This window comes from Brassica rapa, chromosome A08 (assembly GCF_000309985.2).
Source record: "Brassica rapa cultivar Chiifu-401-42 chromosome A08, CAAS_Brap_v3.01, whole genome shotgun sequence".
In the NCBI taxonomy this organism is placed as follows: domain Eukaryota; kingdom Viridiplantae; phylum Streptophyta; class Magnoliopsida; order Brassicales; family Brassicaceae; genus Brassica; species Brassica rapa.
Genome location: NC_024802.2, coordinates 14,698,993 through 14,718,366, shown reverse-complemented (window position 1 = coordinate 14,718,366; position 19,374 = coordinate 14,698,993). Strand labels below are relative to the sequence as shown.

General features: G+C 33.5%; 2 protein-coding genes across 2 annotated transcripts; both read left to right on the top strand.

The window, feature by feature from the left end:
- The first annotated feature begins 2,814 nt into the window (after positions 1–2,814).
- Positions 2,815–6,798, top strand: LOC103834727 (transcription factor bHLH68). The gene is made up of 7 exons (XM_009110803.3): positions 2,815–3,791; positions 3,991–4,366; positions 4,694–4,774; positions 5,296–5,361; positions 5,486–5,551; positions 6,058–6,117; positions 6,234–6,798. Exons 1-7 carry the CDS (start codon positions 3,475–3,477, stop codon positions 6,429–6,431), a joined length of 1,164 nt encoding a protein of 387 aa, XP_009109051.1. The 5' UTR covers positions 2,815–3,474; the 3' UTR covers positions 6,432–6,798.
- Positions 6,799–6,861: 63 nt separating this feature from the next.
- Positions 6,862–14,382, top strand: LOC103834726 (protein DETOXIFICATION 51). Its single transcript, XM_033277113.1, has one exon. It carries the CDS (start codon positions 12,632–12,634, stop codon positions 14,243–14,245), a length of 1,614 nt encoding a protein of 537 aa, XP_033133004.1. The 5' UTR covers positions 6,862–12,631; the 3' UTR covers positions 14,246–14,382.
- The last annotated feature ends 4,992 nt before the right edge of the window (positions 14,383–19,374 follow it).

Below are 19,374 nucleotides of genomic sequence, written 5' to 3'. Positions count from 1 at the left end.
TTAACAAAATTTGCATTGAATATCTTAAAACAACAACTATATCAGTGTCTTTTTAATTCTAAAAGTTTATTTCCAAACCTATTAATCATCCAACATACTATAAATCAGCGAAGTTAAAGGAAAATTTTAGAATACAAATACTTAAACGATAAAGAATTTGAATATCTTTTTTAAAAAATTTAAATATGTGAACTTGATCCAAAATAATTGAATTTGAACTAAAAATATAAGCAAAATACCTAAATGGGTTTTAAACCCCAATACCAAAATATCTCAAAACTTGAAGTAATATAACAATTATTTTTTTTAACAAGAACTAGTATATTATATTATATTTTATGACACGTATGCTGTATGTCTTACAAGTAGATGTAAGAATTTCTTGGAATTTGAAATCACTTAGGAAGAGAATATTAGGGATTTCCAAACCCTAGACCATCGACTCATTCGAGAAATTGGTCTTCTTCCTTGTTTGCAATAAAAGAAAAATCTCAATTGTATTTCTATAAATCGTTCACGCTTATGCAAGTTCGATTTCTGTGCGTCATATGACACAATGCTCTCGTCATCTTATGGATGAGTGGCAAACTTTTTTTTAATTACATTCAATATTTCTTAAAAATCAATTGTCCTCGATTTCTTTCGTCGAACAATTTTCCTCTATTAAACTACTGGTGTATATATAGCCACATTTAAATATGCCATTTTATTGCTCCACCCTATTATGGTTGAACAAAGAACGTACAATTGTTTTTTTCTTTTTGTTCAATAACGTACAATTGTTTATGTATACATAAATACACATAAAATTATAGTTAAGAGTATCCCCAACAAGTATTCTCATTTTAGGATAAGTGAGCCTCAAATTAAAAGATTCAAGTGTAAGTTACTCCAATAAAAAACCTTAAATATATATATTTTTTTTATTTTTCACAGTTTAATAATAATTAATTATAAATACTAATTTCTTATAAATAAATAATAAGTACACACTAAAATGTAACACATATATTTGTAACTCATCTATGGACATTTTGATTTCACCAAATGAGTAAATTCTTGATTGTAAAAATAAAGTGTAGCAATGAAAGTAAGTATTTATGAAATAATTCAATTCAATATACGTAATATTTCTGTTTTACATTATATTATTTTATATTAATTTTATATTAATAATTTTATTTTAATTTTCAACATATTTAAAAATTTTAAGTACTAATAAAAATACAGATGCAAAGATATATTTGAGTGAAATATAATTATAAGGATTAAAATAATACAAACTTAATATTGGTAGAATTATATGTACATTATGTAATTATAGAAAATGAAAATAATAATAATGTTTTGAGGTTTTGAATAGTGAATCTTCGAACCTTTAAATTTTCAATGTTTAAAAGTTTGTTAGAGAGTCAAAACCTCAAAATTTGAGGGTTTAAAGGTTTGTTAAAAGATGTTCTAATACTGAAAATATACATTTACAACAATAGTGCATGTAATTAATTACACTACTATAGATAAAAGTTCAAAAACATAACATTTTGTTAAACAAGACACACATAACCCAGGAAAACTAATATAATAAAAAGTTAATATGTTAAGTAATAATAATATACATGAATCTAACGTATAAGCAGTATACACAGAAGGTTATTTGTAAGAAAATGAAACATTTATCATGCCACAAAATATTCAAAATTTGATTATTTGCGATAACTACAGTCGCCAATAATTTTGTATTGTATTAATAAAATGTTGAGCTGATTTTGAGATTTTTTTAATTATATATAATATATTCATTAAATAAAATAAAGTTATAGTAATTTTATAGTGAATTCTTTGAAAATCTATTCATCACATTTTATAGATCTATTGAGAAATGTTGAAAGTTTTAGTATTGTTATAAGAAAATTTCTTATTTAATACTTACTGACTTCTTCCATATGCTGAAAAGTTTTTGCGAATACTTTTTAGGTGACATTGCACCATTACATATATACAAATACACATTGAATTTGTTCCACGGTGAAATGATATCAAGACATACATTTTTTTTATTTTATATCAAGACATACATGTTCTTACGATAGCTACCTTCCTTTTCAACGGAAAATGAGGAACGCTTTAAGAAAAATGCTGAGGAATTTGATCAACATGTAAGATGCATACCGACTTTGTGACTCGTTTTTATGTATCATTTCTATCAGCTAAATACAGAGTTCGTTAAACGTATTTCAGTTTTTACGGATACAGAAAAGAGAAAACCCTACGCAAGATATTTCAGTAGTTTAACGTCATCAAAAATAGGAATCTTTCGTTTAAAACAACAACAAAAGAATCATTTTTGTAATTTTTTTTTGTTTTCTTCTTTAGATATTGAATATGAGTTATCGAAGTGAATAATTTTACATTCCCGACTATATTGCCATGTATAACATGTTCAAAGTGTTTTTAAAACACAATACTTATTCTGTTTGTAGGTTCTTTTAGTAATTGTAAAAATTATTTACAATATACGATTTCCTCAGCGAGTAATTTGAAAATTCAATTAAAGCAAAAGGATCACAGAACTATTTGTGTTATTAGTAAAACTCAAATAGCACGGTTTAGAAAAAAAAAAGTATAGATGAAGTTAATTTATCAACAATTTTTTAGCTAATTTATCATTTTAATTTAGTTTAGGGGTATTAAATTAGGGGAAAACTGTTAGCTCGACTGCTCGAGTAGCTAGTACCTACAAAATCCAAACACTAGTTTTGGTTCAGAATATAATCATTGCGAGTTTAGAATAAATATTAATTAATCTAAACCGTTAAATCAAAGATGCAATTTTACTAATTGAAAAAAAAAATCACATAAAAAAATCACTAAGTTTGAAGAATGATTAAAGATGGAAAAAGGATAATTAAATTTACATTCGAAGAAAAAGGCGGATGCGTAGACCATAGACGCAAGACACTTGTGATATACCCAAATATTTTTAGTAAAATATATACGAAAATTTTATAAACCGTATATTAAATATTCGAATAATCTTTATTTTCTTGATTAAAAATACTGTTTGTTTGTTTTTCTCAACTCATGTATTGATTTAGATAATAAACGTAGCTACCACCTTTCTCTGCCTCACTTTAAGATAAAGCTAAAGCATGGGGAAAAAGTATATACATATATGATATAGAATCAAGTAAATATAAGAAAGAAAATTAAAGGAACGAGAAAGAGAGAAGAAGACGAAGAAAAAATTTAAAACAATTTTTTTAAATTTAAAACTCCAAATAAAATTAACATCACATGTTAACAAATTAATGAGATCAAAATATGTTAGTTTTGAGTTTTCATTCTCTTTCTCTTTCTCCAAGAAACTAATACTACTTAAGCTAAAGAACAAACACTTCTCTCAAAGTTTCTCCAAAGCCCTTTATTAGATAACACATAAAGAGATTTAAAGAGAGAGTGTAGAGAGAGAAGGGGATGAATAGAGGAGTTTCGGAAAGTTCGCCGGTTCTTCAACAGATGATGGCGGCCGGAAACCCTAATTGGTGGAAAGAAAGCGGTGACATGAGGCCACCACCACCGTTAATGGGTCATCAGCAAGGGCCATTGCCGCCACAAATGACAAATAACAACAATTATCTCCGACCTCGAATGATGCCGACTCTCTTGCCGCACTTTTTACCATATCCGTCGACTTCTTCTTCACCATCTTTGCCTAATAACCCTAATCTCTCTTCTTGGCTTGAAAGAAATGATCTCCCTCCTGAGTCTTGGAGCCTTAGCCAACTTCTTTTGTAACTCCCCATCACTCTTTGTCCCTCAACGGACATATTCTCTAAGGACATGATCTTGAGTTCTAGTTAACTTTATGGCTTTGTTCTTACATATGTTATATCAGCTTCCATGAAACCCAAACTTTTCTTTGTGTGTGTTTCTAGTATTTTCAGTATCAAATACGCAAATCTAATACGAATATTTTATTTGTGACCTAAGGGGTGGATTAATGATGGGAGAGGAAGAGAGATTGGAGATAATGAACCATCATAATCATCATGATGGACAACAACACCATAGTTTTCAAGGGAAGATGAGACTAGAGAACTGGGAAGAACAAGTCCTAAGCCACCAAGAAGCTTCGATGGGGGTTGTTGACATCAAACAAGAGAGTATCATTAACAACAACAATGGCCATCATCTCATATGTTCTCCAAATTCACCTCCTAACAAGTCTTGTGTCACAACCACAACCACAACAAGCCTCAATAGCACCGACGATAACAACAACAACAGTATGTTTGATTTCTCTAGCAATCACAATGGTCTTAATTTTTCCGAGGGTAGACACACTCCCCCGGATCAATCTTCTGAGGTAATTCTTTTTTCTAGATCTAATAATTTGATTGAATACATATTTTTTTCAATAATAATAATATTGCTAAATAGATTTAAAAGAGAAAGTAGAAAGAGAAAATTCCGAAATAAGATCTAATTAATAAACATATATATCAGTAAAGCATGTACTATGTAAACGTGAATTCTTAAAGAGTTAAAGGTCATTTAAAAGAATAGGACAAACTATGTCTTATTTCAGGTTTGGATCTAAATTCAATACTCACCAAAACAGGCTTTTGCTATGATTTTTTCGCTTAATGACTAATCTATCTTGACTTTGTTGGTATCCATATATGTGATGAAGTGTAACAGCTTAGATATTGGTGGGTCTACTAATAAGAAGCCAAGGCTTCAACCTTCTCCTTCGTCACAGTCAACCCTCAAGGTAACGAATTGATTATATCATCTTAACTTTAATTAACCTATATAACTTCAATTTATAAAATCTCTCCCTGACATCATAATAACAAAACAAAAACCCAAACACAAAGGAGAACAGAAGAAACAAACAAAACAGAATGGGTACGGAATAAACTGTGGTTTTTGTGTGTTCGTAACTCTTTCGTTCTTTCATGTTTTGTCTTCTTCCTTGTTCATTATTCCTTTTTCTCTCTTTCACAAAAATCAAACTCAAATACTTCTCAACACCCTTTATTATACATTTAGTTTTTAGATTTCAAGGTTTGTTCTTATTGTAAGATTTCGATACGTAGAAGTGGCGAGACTCGTCTAAGAATTCGATTCGATGTAAAACTGTTAGCTATAAACCCAAATATATTAATCACTTACACTTGCAAAGGAAGCACGTTTTCTCTATGCATGATTAGTAAGAAAGCATAACCACACATGCATATAGATTAAGCTTTTACTTTATGCTATTAATTATATAGATTTTGATAATTAAAGGTGAGAAAGGAGAAACTAGGAGGACGGATCGCAGCGCTTCATCAGCTAGTATCTCCATTTGGCAAGGTAAAGATCAATTTTAATTAACCAATCGCATTATTAATCTTATCAAATCAAAACTGTAACATAGATAAGTTTTATTTATATTAATATAAATCATTATTCTCCCTTTTTTACCCATCTTTTGCAGACTGACACAGCTTCAGTCCTGTCGGAAGCTGTTGGATACATTAGATTCCTTCATAGTCAAATTGAGGTGTGACTCGTCTTTTCCAAATTCCCAATATTCTCATGCTAAACTTAACTTCGAGAAAATATTTCTGTCACAGTAATCCAAGTGATTACTAAAACAACAATTATAAATTTATATATCAAAATATTTTTGGTATTAGGTCTCCGACCATCAATTCCTGGTTAGTGGAAATCCATCTCACTATGATATCACTAGATTAACATATTTTAGTTGTAGACTTATAGTGTATGAATAATTGGATATTAATATATTTTATTTTATGAACAGAAAGTCTTCGGCCAAAAAACATTAATATATTTTCAAAAAAAAAAAACATTAATATAAATTTATTGGTCAATGAAAATCATTTCAATGATCTTAGATGATGATGAAAAGACACACATATTATTAAAAATAATGAAAAGAGAGATAGAGATAGTATAAAGCTTTGTTCTCTCCATGTTAAATAATATTTGATTGATGTGATTATGTATGAAGTATTTATATATATTTTTTTTTTAATGTTGGAGGCTCTGAGTCATCCATACTTTAGTACGACTGCATCGGGGAATATGAGGCACCAACAGCATGTAAGCACCAAAGTTCCACATATATGGCATAATAAGCACATATATGTACACACTGATATAGACACATCATAATGCTATAAATCTAAAGTTATTTTTTATTTTATTTTATGATTTAGATCTTGAATGATCAGTGCATGAAGAGAAGAGGAGCTTCGTCTTCGTCCACGGAAAATCAAAATGCAAATGAAGAACCTAAGAAAGACTTGAGAAGTCGAGGTTTATGTCTTGTTCCAATCTCCTGCACACTCCAAGTCGGCAGCGACAACGGCGCCGATTATTGGGCTCCGGCGCTCGGCTCGGCCGGTTTCCAGTGAAAGCCAATGAAACTATGCGACGCGGAAGTCCAACCTTAGCAAAAAAAGATATAACATCACGAGCCGTCAGTCTACTGAGAAACCAACAAATTGAGTTTCCAAGGCTGATTGCTCATGATGCTATATACAAAGTACTTCTTTTATTAATACTTTGCTAGAGAATATGCGTTTAGCATTTGGTGAATATGCGTTTAGGGTTTCATCATTCGTTGTGTTATCAGATGATCAAGCATTATTATGTCCTTTCTTTAGGAAACTGTTTGTTATATTATCGGTTGTAATTTGTGGTTACTTATTTTTTTTCTTTTCATTACTTCCATGTGATTTGTGTCGTCACATTTGCTAATATGATTATACATCATGTCCACTGTTTTAAATATATAACTGAAACACATTAAAAAAATCAAATTGCTGGAAAATATAGGGTCCGATTGGTAATGGCTGTAGCTTTAAAATTTTTGCTGTAGAAAAAAATCTGTAGATTTTTTGCTGTGGCTTTAGATTTTATTGCTGTAGAATTTTATTGAAAGCACTAAAAAATTGCTTTGGGTATTTGGCTCTGCAGAGCACTTGTACAGCAGTAGGTTATTTTAACTGCTGTGGTTTCAAAAAATAATTTAAAGCTTGATTGCTCTGAATTTGGTGCTGTAGAATTAAATAGGGCTGTGGACAGCACCTACATCAACTACCAATCACCCCCATAGAGGCTATGAGATTTTCTTCATTCGCCGTTTTAATCAGTGGTTCTTAATCGTATGAATTTTCGCGGAAAAGACTCTTCAAGTATGTTAGTGTGATAGGTAGTCTGCCTGATTTTCTACCTATGGTTCAGAGGTATTGTGACACAACAGAAAGACTGTTTCATTCTACTTCTGCCTTGTCAGATTTTCGAAAAAGCTAAAGCAGTTGAAGCCATTGATTCGTGAACTGGGTAAAAAAAAACATTTATTAAAAAAATCTTTTACTTGACATAAAGAATATAAAAATCAAGTGGTTTAAATCCATTGGCTTCGTCTTGTTGATCAATGGAAAATTCAATATATTTTGTGTGCATGCTTGACCACCTTAGTATTCACATGGTAGATGCATACTTGGGTTAGCACGGATTCTACATATAGGATCTAACAGCACAACGAAAGTATATTTGAAATTAATTTAGCTTATCATGCCAATTGCCCATGCGTTATACACACACATATGTGCATATATAGTAGTAATACATTAACAAACCGGATATGAGTACACACACATATATATGTATTCCCATTAAACCATATATAAAATCTAGTGAACAGTGATGTTTTATCTGCACCATGTTTTGTAAAGGTGAAATAAGATAGGTATATATGATCTTGAGATGTATTTAATGTTATCTCCTAAAGACTAGAAGTGTCTGAAAATGGATAACGGGCACATGCATAAACTGTGTCATAAGTTATGGCGATCGAAAAGGATCCACTACATACCTACTTTATAATTTAAGTCGTTTCATATATACCAGTACACAAATCACATTTGTTGCAAAATTTAACCTGTAAAGCGATACAAATATTGTGTTTCTGTGTGTATATCCCATATGTGATGGTGAGCCAAAGAGATCGACTTTAAGCGAGTGAAGGTGTCATTACTTCATATCTAATTGATATATGATAGAGATGGTTATGTGACTACAAACTAGTATTTTCTATGACAATTTTTTTCATTTGCCACATAAGATACACAATATAGTCAAATTCTATTTTCTTATTTTCAATGTCAAATCATATATAATTTGGCTTCAAATTTTACCACTGCATTTTTACTAATTTAAACAAGAAATGTTGGATATAAAATAAAACCCACAAACGAAAAGTTATATATATATGCCTTGTTAACTTAACTAATCATAGTGGAAAACTAAGCTTTAAAAGTCAGATGATAATATCCAAGTAGCAAAATAAAAACCAGATGTAATGATAGTTTATGACATCATACGAAGAAAATAAAAACCCTTAACAAAAAAAGAAGGAAAACGTAATGATGTAAATACATTAATTGAAAGATAAACCCAAATACATCGACATGTATGAACAATGTTCCGTGGAGGACTTCCGCAAGAGAAGAGATGTGGTGGTTCGTATAAAAGGGATCATAAGCCGTATGATCTCGTTAAAAAATACAAGATCTTACGGCTATTATGAGAGAGGAAAACATGTGAGGGATCCAACGTGGGACACAGATAGAATCGAAACGGCGCCGTACAGAGGGACTAAAACTGAGGGGACTAGGAGGACGTCCTCCGCAATAGAGACACATAGTCTCCGAGTGTGTGGTCCCGATAGGGAGAGAGAGCTGACACAATTAGTCACTTTCAGTTCACAGTCGTCAGTTGTCAGAATTGGCCCTAATTTTAGCAAAAGCTCTTGTAATAGCGATTTTTTCTTCTCAATAATAGCGATTCTTAAATTCACAGTCGTCGGTTGTCATAATTTACCCTAATTCACGTATAAATTTCCAAGTTTTTTTTGGGTCTAAATATAAATTTCCAAATAACTGCCTAAATTTCTTGATTTGCTAAATAATATATACCAGCAATTTAAAATGTAGTTTTATTTTTTTGAACAAACGTGACAATTTTTTTTATATTTTTAGATGTCTTTTTACCACCGGTTTTCACTATTTCTAGACGTTTCTCTGTATTGTACAGGAGTCTCAAACAAGAGATGCAAAAGGACAAGTTTCAGCAATGAATTATTTCGCTCAGTTGTTTAAGTGATATAGTAATAATACAATCATTTTTACACCTGAAACATTTTATCATTAAATATTTACAAATGTTTTAATATTTACTTTTAAATATAAATACTATTAAATATCACTTAGTTTATTTTTGTTTAAAAATGTTCAATTAAACAGGGGCGTCTAGCTCTGGTGGTAAAGGGTTCACAGCTGTGAGTACCATCACCTGGGTTCGATTCTCGGCTACTGTGGATTTCACATTCGGAATGCAGCGACACAGATAAATCCTTTGGGGCTAAGAAGCCTTTGAGGAAACCGTGTATAATAAAAAAAAAGTTCAATTATGTAACTATAAATAATAAATTCATTCTAACCTTGTTTGAGAGGAACGCACTATGCACATATCACTACATGTTGGTCCTACTCGAAAAAAATGGACTGTTTCGACTTTTTTTTGAAAGAATAAAAAAAAATTTGTGAACACATAAATTAAAACTATATAAATAAAACGACAAATGAAAATGGGAAAAATATACAGTTGACGGAAATCGGAAAACACTGCTGTTCATGATATGAATGTTTGAATTATGAGGAGTCGTATAGATTTAAGCGCTATAGTCTAAGAAGCCAGCCTATCTTATCTTGTTACTCATATACCAGAAAATGGATATACAAATCATTTGGAAAGAAGATCTAGTTGAAATGATAAATGTAAAATAAAATTGCATGGGGGAGAGGGCACATGTCCCCCTTTTTAGCCTTATGTTCTTGTAAGGGAAGCAAAAATAGTTTCACTTTTGCATTTTTTCAGCCACTTCATATAACTATATAAGTAAAACTTTTATATTTTAAATGTCATTTCCTTTCCTTCTCAATTAATTTGTTGGTATATGTATTTTCTTGTACAGAGAAAAAGAAGAATTTCTAGAATCCAGCTGTGAATTTAACCTTTTCTCGATCGAAAATCTATTTTGGCGTTTGTTCTGTGACCATCATCTAGATACGTCACGTTTTCATGTCCATGCAAAACAGTTTGAAGATAATATATCCATATCCTCGCTTTCCATTGATTATATCTACCTTATATGATATATATATACCCATTTTATGTTTTAATTGAAAAAAATACAAACAAATATTCAGTTTTCTCATCGGGTCAACTCTACGAAACGAACTTTTTATGTGATAATAGAGAAAAACTATAACATGGATTATCTTTGAATCAATTTTTGACAACCCGTTTCACTCACTATGATCTCAGGTTCATAGCTATGCATGACACCGATCAATTGGTGACAACTTATCATGTAAGAGTGTTATTAAATAGTGAGATTTTGAATTCACTAAACGTACCAACAACATAATTATGGAATCAGATAAAACTCATAATAGAAGAGTTGGAGTGATGTCCTGCATAGTTGTGAGCCTGAAGTACTAGTGAATAGGATAGGTTGTCACATAATTACTGGAACGTTTCAAATGTACCGGAGACTGAAATAGTTTTACAAAAATCCAGAGGCCTAATTAGTAGGTCAAGGCTGTCCTCTAATTGTGAACGATCACAAAGCCATAAGAGCCACTATTTTATCTCTTTAATTCAAATCTTATCGACGAAAAACATTTAGAACCAATATGCAATATACACATATATACAGTGAAAAAATAATATATAGTATCTGCATCTGACGGAAGAGCTTATTTTGTTTTCACTACCTAAAAACCTCCGTGTGAAAGACTAAGTCAGACCACACGGATGTACAACCTGGTTTCACGCTTATGATTACCATTTAGGCATTTACTATCCTGAAGCTATCATACCAGTTTATGGAATAGCAGCGCCCAACCGCATTTATAAAAAATTACATTTTGCAATCGTCAACGTTGCTACAAAATCTATAGAAATATTTATAAATACATCTATAAAAGTTAGTATTTGATATATTGGTTGGAAGGTTAATTAGTCAAAGAAAAGCCATTAATAGACCTGGAGATTTAAACTCCACTACAGATGTTTCTTAATTTACAAACAATTAGGAAATATATAAATCGGGGATTTAAGTTGCTATTAAACATAATTTGTTCACCGGATACTATACCAATATGTCGAATATAGTCTTCATTAGAGTTTTTATTATCAATACTATGTTCATTTTTCTAGTTCATATGTATATTATCGGATATAGATAAAATTATTATTTTCAAGAATTTAGCACAGTAATATATTCAAATGAAATAAAGCCTAAGCGTTTATGTGAAGCGGGAAGAACATTAAAACGGTTAGTTTTTTTTTTCTTGACAAACATTAAAATGGTTAGTTTCAAAAAAGAACATTAAAAGGGTTAAAAAGAAGTATCTGTAAATAAAAATGCAAACGATTTTTCCGTGCCAATGGTCGCTTGAATAAGATTCGATATTTCACGTGTAATAAACTTGCACGATATATTATGATCAAAATCGAGGTACTTCGAACTAGTTAGACGTTACGATGAGCTGCCTTTAACTAAAATATCTACAGTAATACATCATCGGTGTTGTCAATGGTAATTTTATGTTAATTATACCAAATGAACTTAACCTTATATACATTTCTAACTTTTTGAGCATCGAGAATATCAGTATAATTAATTAATCTGATTTTTTACAAAAAAATATCGATGTCAATAGCTTGGATACATGTACATCTCATGGAGTTTTAGTACACGATTTGACTATATAAATACTAGTAATTCAACATTAGATTAATATGATATATTTGTATTTTATAAACAACAACTCACACATGTATATTTACCAACTTAAATTCAAATCACCATACGATATCAATATTAGTGTAAATTATTAAACTTTATACCATGTTCATAATGTTACTACCTATGATATATTTTCTTCACTTTCTCATTAAAATCTGAATAAATATTATATAGAAATAATTATTAGGTTTGAATCTCTTATCTCAATTGAATCAAATGCATATTTGTCTATAACTAATATATTTTCTATAAGTTCAAATTGACTATATTCTGTATATTGCTAATACTTACTGCATACATCATCTTTAACTTATGGTCCAACGGTATTTACATGTAAATAATTTTTATTATTTTATCCTTCTAATGCCACAAATCAGTCATGTGTATCTTTTTTTTTTGAAACACTTTCTTTTTTTTGAAACACAGTCATGTGTATCTACATTGTCAATTTACTACTAATGTATACTATATCAAAAAAGTCACCCCTAAGTATTTCCTAAAGTGTGATAAAAAAATATTATTTGAAAAAGTTGTTTAGATTCTTTTCTTTATAAAAAATTAATAAAATGAAAATGAAGAACTCCTTTATTAATATAGTAACATAGCTAGAGGAGAGAAGAAGCATCAAGTTTCAATCTCTTCCTTTCAAATTCTTCACACAAAACCTCAAAAACTCCAGAGGGCTCTTCCCGAGAGAAGTCCTACTCTGTCCCATAAATCATCATCACCTTCATGTGTAACACAACCACCACCACCACCACCACCGGCATGGCCGTGTCCGAGAACCAGCAATCTCAAACCGGAACCTTCCTTGATCTCTTCTCGGTCAAAACATTCCAACAACAAACAAAGCGAAGTCTCCTGCATTGCCAGAACAGAACATCTCCACTTATGTCCGAAGCTGTAACGGAGGCTAAATCTCTCTTAACTCTCGCGTTTCCGATCGCCTTGACGGCTCTAGTCCTCTACCTTCGCTCAGCCGTCTCCATGTTTTTCCTTGGTCGTCTCGGTGACCTCGAATTAGCCGCCGGTTCGCTCGCCATTGCGTTTGCTAACATAACCGGTTACTCTGTTTTATCCGGTTTAGCACTCGGTATGGAACCACTCTGTTCACAAGCCTTTGGTGCTCACCGCTACAAACTCCTCTCTCTCACCCTCCACCGAACCGTGGTTTTCCTCTTGGTTTGCAGCGTACCGGTCTCGGTTCTCTGGCTCAACGTTGGTAAAATCTCGGTTTACCTTCACCAAGACCACGACATCGCGGAGCTAGCTCAGACCTATCTCATCTTCTCCCTCCCTGATCTCATTACAAACACTCTCCTTCACCCAATCAGAACCTACCTTCGCGCTCAAGCTATCATCCACCCCGTCACTCTAGCAACTCTCTTCGGCGCCGTTTTTCACTTACCGGCTAATCTTTTCCTCGTCTCTTACCTCCGACTCGGTTTAATCGGCGTTGCAGTGGCCTCCTCCGTCACCAACCTCCTCGTCGTCACTTTCTTGATATGCTACGTCTGGGCGAGTGGTCTCCACGTGCCCACGTGGACCAACCCGACATGGGACTGCTTCCGAGGATGGGCTCCCCTGCTCCGCCTCGCGGGACCGAGCTGCGTCTCCGTGTGTTTAGAGTGGTGGTGGTACGAGATCATGATCGTTCTTTGCGGGTTGCTCGTGAACCCGAGGTCGACGGTTGCTGCTATGGGAGTTCTGATTCAGACAACGTCGTTTCTCTATGTCTTTCCGTCTTCGTTAAGCTTCGCTGTCTCTACTCGTGTTGGAAACGAGCTGGGAGCGAACCGTCCCAAGACAGCCAAGCTATCCGCGACGGTAGCTGTCTTTTTCGCGGCGGTGACGGGAGTTATCGCGGCGGCGTTTGCTTACTCCGTTAGAAATGCTTGGGGAAGAGTTTTCACCGGAGACGACGAGATTCTCCGGCTAACAGCGGCGGCGCTTCCGCTTTTGGGTCTATGCGAGATCGGAAACTGTCCTCAGACGGTGGGATGTGGTGTCGTGAGGGGTACGGCACGGCCGTCTACGGCGGCGAACGTAAACCTCGGTGCTTTTTATCTGGTGGGTATGCCGGTGGCTTTGGGTCTTGGGTTTTGGGCCGGAGTTGGTTTTAATGGGCTTTGGTTAGGACTCCTTGCAGCGCAGGTTAGCTGCGTCGGTCTTATGATGTACGTGGTGGGGACCACAGATTGGGAAACGGAGGCCAAAAAAGCGCAGACGCTAACCTGCGCCGAGTCTGTAGAGAGTGATCTTATTAAGGCGGTGGTGAATACTATAGGGGGCGACGGTGAGAGCGATGAGGCACAGCCACTGATTCGCATCACGGTGCTTTATTAATTATTAAAAATATATTTATATTCACCTCCCTTTTAAATTTTTAATACAAGGAGAAAGTTTTGTCTTTCTTGAAAATATTAACATTTCTTCCTTTTTTGTACTCCTTATTTTTTTGTGCCCTTATGATTGGCAGTCTATATGGAGTTCCGATGAGTTATTCAAATAAATTCAGATAAATGAAAAAATAATCACATCAAAATTTTGGAAACGTAAACTTTCCTAACTATTGACCATTTAGTTACACCCAACAATCTGGGGTAAAAGATTTTGGGACCATGTAGCTGGAACGACAGAGAACTGAGTATTTAAATAAAAGAAAAATATCAAGAGAAAGAATTTACCGATGAAAACAGTAAAAAAAAGTGTTAGGGGTGGTAGAAAAGGAAAGGGAGTAATATGATAATTTGAAAAAAAGGTAGTAACCCTATGAGAAACAAAAACTTGTGTCTCAAAGATTCAGACAGGTTTGAGTGAATGTTTTGGATTCTCTTATAGACTAGAGTGCTGTTTTGTTCCGAGATGAGAGAGGGATATCAATTCCCAAGGACTTGCATATATACTTGGTCAGAGATATTTTGTATTTAGCTATTATAGTTTCACTTACATGAAGTAAAATTCTAGAAATATATATGCTGAATCAAATCCTTCATTAAAAATGAAAATTAGTCTTAAAGAAATTTGTTATTCGATTTATTAATTAAACATCAATTTTAACTAAAAGTTACCTGAGCATAATACCTACGGAACATGCATCATAGTGTTCAAATATATTTGTTTCTCAATATCATATAGTTTACATTGGTAATTCATTTGGAATACTAATAATTATTTTGATATAAATTGATTTTATATAAAAACTGGTGGTACTATGATATTGTGCAGAGTAACTTCGTACACTCAAATATTATGTGACAAATTGGGTACCAATTACTGAAATAGTAAAATAATCCACTGAAAACATAAATGCAAAACAAAAAAAGTACAAAGAAATTCAAAGCATTATTTCGATTATCTATAATGTCAATCCCTATAAATATTGGTGGTACTATGATATTGTGCAGAGTAGCTTCGTACACTAAAATCTTATGTGACAAATTGGGTACCAATTACTGGAGTACTGAATTTATCCTCTGAAACAAAATTGCGAAACAAAAAAAAAAATACAAAGAAAATAATAGTATTATCTGGATTATCTACAAAATCAACAAATTTTATTGTCAATCCTTATAAAGTTCTGTACAAAGGCATCTCCGCAACTTTAATGGACCTTCATTATTTGGATAAAAACAAGTATAACATCAACAAGCGTTTTATGTTCTTGAACCTTAATATAGCTAGCTAAGTGTTATTATAAATATAAAGAATAGACCCTTTTTCTTTTAGCAACAGAAAGAATAGACCTATTTTCTATGCTTTGTTGACCCTATTTTAAGTCACCTAGAATGAAAAGATTCTATATTTGTGAAAGAAGAATCTGATTAAAAAGGGTAATAAATGGTGAAAGATAGATCAAGTACGAAATTAATTTCACTCTCCCAAAAATGTGAATGTGGGGAGAGAGAGAGAGAGAGAGAGAGAGAGAGAGAGAGAGAGAGAGAGAGAGAGAGAGAGAGAGAGAGAGAGAGAGAGAGAGAGAGAGAGAGAGAGAGAGAGAGAGAGAGAGAGAGAGAGAGAGAGAGAGAGAGAGAGAGAGAGAGAGAGAGAGAGAAGAGAGAGAGAGAGAGAGAGAGAGAGAGAGAGAGAGAGAGAGAGAGAGAGAGAGAGAGAGAGCAGTGGCAGATGCCCCACATATTAAGACAGCGCACAAGTTATATAATTGGAGTGTACTGCTCACATTCCACAAGAGGGAGCCTCCCTTTATTTACTACGTCTCTTTCTACAAGAGCACCTCCAATTTTACCCATTAAAATTTTAAACTTATATATACATATATATATAGCAAGTTTAGAATTTCAATAGGTAAAACTTCCCATTAGAAGTGCTCTAACTTCTTCACTAATTTTTAAAATAATGTTTATTCTATGTTTTCTTAAACTGTGAAGTAAAGATGTTGCAATTGACTAATCCAAGATAATTTGGTCTTAATAGATTTTGTTGTCATGCAGATTAATCTACATTTGAGGATGTCAAAATGTTATCATCATCTATGTACTCTACTAAACCAGAAGTAATAAGAGACAAAGTTACCAATAACCTCCTTTAGTATCATCGATATTGATGATTTCAAGATGTAAATGATTATAAGTGCATTGTTCGCCCTAGGGAAAAACTCTCTAAAGCCCGCTTCCGAAGGTGTCGTTCTGATAGATCTCCTTTGCCCCAGCCACGCCGATCTCTCCTCCTCCTCTCCTTGAAGCAGCTCTGCTCCTCTCCATGGTGCTGATGGTGACTAATCTTTCGCCGTGTCAGGCCCCTTCCAGATCCACCGCCGTGTAAGTGTATCCTGCTTAAGCCATCATCTCTGTCATCCCTCCTAAACCTCCAGACGTTCCTTTTCTCCTCGTTCCCTTACAAATCACAGACTCCTCCTCTGACAGTCCCATCGCCCTGCCTCTGCCACAACTCAAGTTCGAAGTTTCCTCGCCACATCGTCTGTCCACTCCTTCTCACCACATCTTCTCTTTCCTACCATAACTCGCCGCTGTCACTTACCAACTCTCGCTAGCTGTCTCACCGGTCGTCCTATTACCGATTGTTCATATGACTTTGAGACTGCATCATCTCGACGAGGTTTCCATGGAGATAATTTACACCGAGATCTATGTCTTTGTTTCTCCCACGAGATCTGCTACTGCGGGTCAAGAACATAGACAACTCAGATCTGCCTCACCGGAGGAGCTATCCTCTCCGTCGTACATGTACCCTCTCAGTCAAGCACTGCTATGGCTCCGGATGGCATATCTTTTGAGTATCCTCTTACTGCATTTCATCGGAACCTTATGTCCATATCCAAGCAAGTAAGGCTTCAACCCGACCATGCCAAAGCTCTCTGTCTCTTAGCTGTTTAATACTCACTTACGCTCAACCAGAACGAGGGCGTTGACAGCTTGCTCAAGTTTCTTCCGGTTACAACAAGTTGGCCTCGACACGGTAATATCAAGGTCTAAGCTTCTGACCCGATTAAACCGTATGCTTCGTCACCAAACTCCATTGTTTAAAGCGCTTCTCTGAAAGTGAAGCCAGAGTTTGAGATTCACCTAGTCTCTCGGATAAACCTTGTGGTCTTTAGAGCTGATTGTGCGCGTTTCGATTTCAAATCCAGGCAATTAAGGCCTTTGGATACTATTGATGCCTATGCTTCATTGTCCGCCTCACTGTTGTTTGAGATTCACCTAGTATCTTTAATGAGGTTTGTTGAGGTTATTGCTGATCTTGCGGTTGAGAGACATCTTCTCGCATTTTCCCTCTCCGTGATAGTTGAATCATTTCCCGTGTTAAAACTGGTATCGAACTCCTCCAAATCTCTTTCATTAGGGTATTTCAACGTCGTCTCCGAGTATTTGAAGTTCTTTCGAATTATGGTTTTTAGGATTCAAGTGAAGATTATCTGCGGGTCTCTTTACTTTGAGCAAGTCTTTCCTATTAACACTTTTATTCCATGTTTTATGTTGTTCATCTTACCGTCGAGCGTACCTCCGGTTGTAATCGCTAAAACATTTTAAATTTGAATTAATGAATGTGTTAAAAAAAAAGATGTGAATGATTATAGTTATGATCAATATGGAACCTTTGACAACTTTGATATTATATACATATATCGTAATATGTTAGGCTTGAACCTATTAAAGTACATTCAAACTTTCAGGGGTCAATGCATTATCGCATGATAACATATGATTGGTATAGGCATGTTTGCTCGAGATCAATTATTTTTAGTTGTACTAGAATATATATTATGAGATATATACTCGAACCTTTTTATATATTAAATCATCTTTTCCTTTATTCGTAATTTTATATAGATTATGAAAATATATCCTAATTAATAAAAATACTATATCTATCTAGTTTTAATAATGCAAGAAAACTTTCCTGACATGCTTAATTAACTTTAACTTAATATGAAAAGGAAAAGCTACAGAAAACAAAATCACTAATTTAAATTCGAAGGCACTATGAATCTATCATGTCTCATGTCTGGGCGATAGCTTAGTTTATCATATCCTTAAACTTGTGTCGTTTAACAAATAAAAACGTTGTTGATTTTTTTATGGCGTGTAAGTTTTTTAATCATGTTTTATAATTGACTTTTTGAGTGCTTATAATGCGGTTGCACTAGTCTACATTATAAAAAAATCATGCAAAGACCTCCATGAACTAATGATAATGTAAAATAATAATAGGAAAACTATCTAATAATTTTTTTTTTGTTTGCAAAATAAAAACTATCTAATAATTGATCGGGGACAAATCCATCAAAGAAGCTGGGTGGATGCTGTTCTGGACATGTATTATAAATGCTGTGTGTGTATGTAGAACTATGGCAAATTGGGATATAATATATTATTAATTAATGTATCTATAAGTCAAAGTTATTTTATAGCTTATCCTTCTTAGTAGATCAGCTCAACCTACCTCTCGATAGATTTATATATAAATATGTAGCGACTCCAACTATACTTGACAAGCTATATTTTCATGTCACATGGGTTCCATTTATTGTAGCAATTCATTCCAATTTTTTATCAAATAGGGGACAAACATGTGATAACAAGACCCTAAACAAAAATATAATACAAAATATGTAATTAAAAATATTACAAGGACATAAACCAAACAACCATGCCATGAGAGACCAAAACACATGCACATACATGGGAGCCTATACAAGCATGTTTTGGTTAATGCCCTAATTTATTTGTCTACCTTTGAACCAACGTACCCTTTCACCTTCTCATACCCATATTTGTCTCGTAACCCCCAAAATAAAAATAAGAAGTGACACAAACCCATTTTAAGATAATCTCTACTCCACAATAATGTAATCTATTTAGGTCATTAAGTGGAATACCCCATTTTGGATCTAAATTGGCAAAATACATTGATTTGACTAAAAGATGTAATCTCATACCATTTGTGTATTAGATGGACGAAAATGCCCTTTAGTCTCTTTCTCTTCACTCACGTTT

What these genes read in the sequence shown, in the direction of transcription:
- LOC103834727 (XM_009110803.3), top strand. Translation starts at nt 3,475, where the DNA reads ATGAATAGAGGAGTTTCGGAAAGTTCGCCGGTTCTTCAACAGATGATG. An exon ending in CGTCACAGTCAACCCTCAAG is followed by an intron (nt 4,775 to 5,295) that starts GTAACGAATTGA and finishes TGATAATTAAAG; the next exon opens with GTGAGAAAGGAGAAACTAGG. An exon ending in TCCTTCATAGTCAAATTGAG is followed by an intron (nt 5,552 to 6,057) that starts GTGTGACTCGTC and finishes TTAATGTTGGAG; the next exon opens with GCTCTGAGTCATCCATACTT.
- LOC103834726 (XM_033277113.1), top strand. Translation starts at nt 12,632, where the DNA reads ATGTGTAACACAACCACCACCACCACCACCACCGGCATGGCCGTGTCC.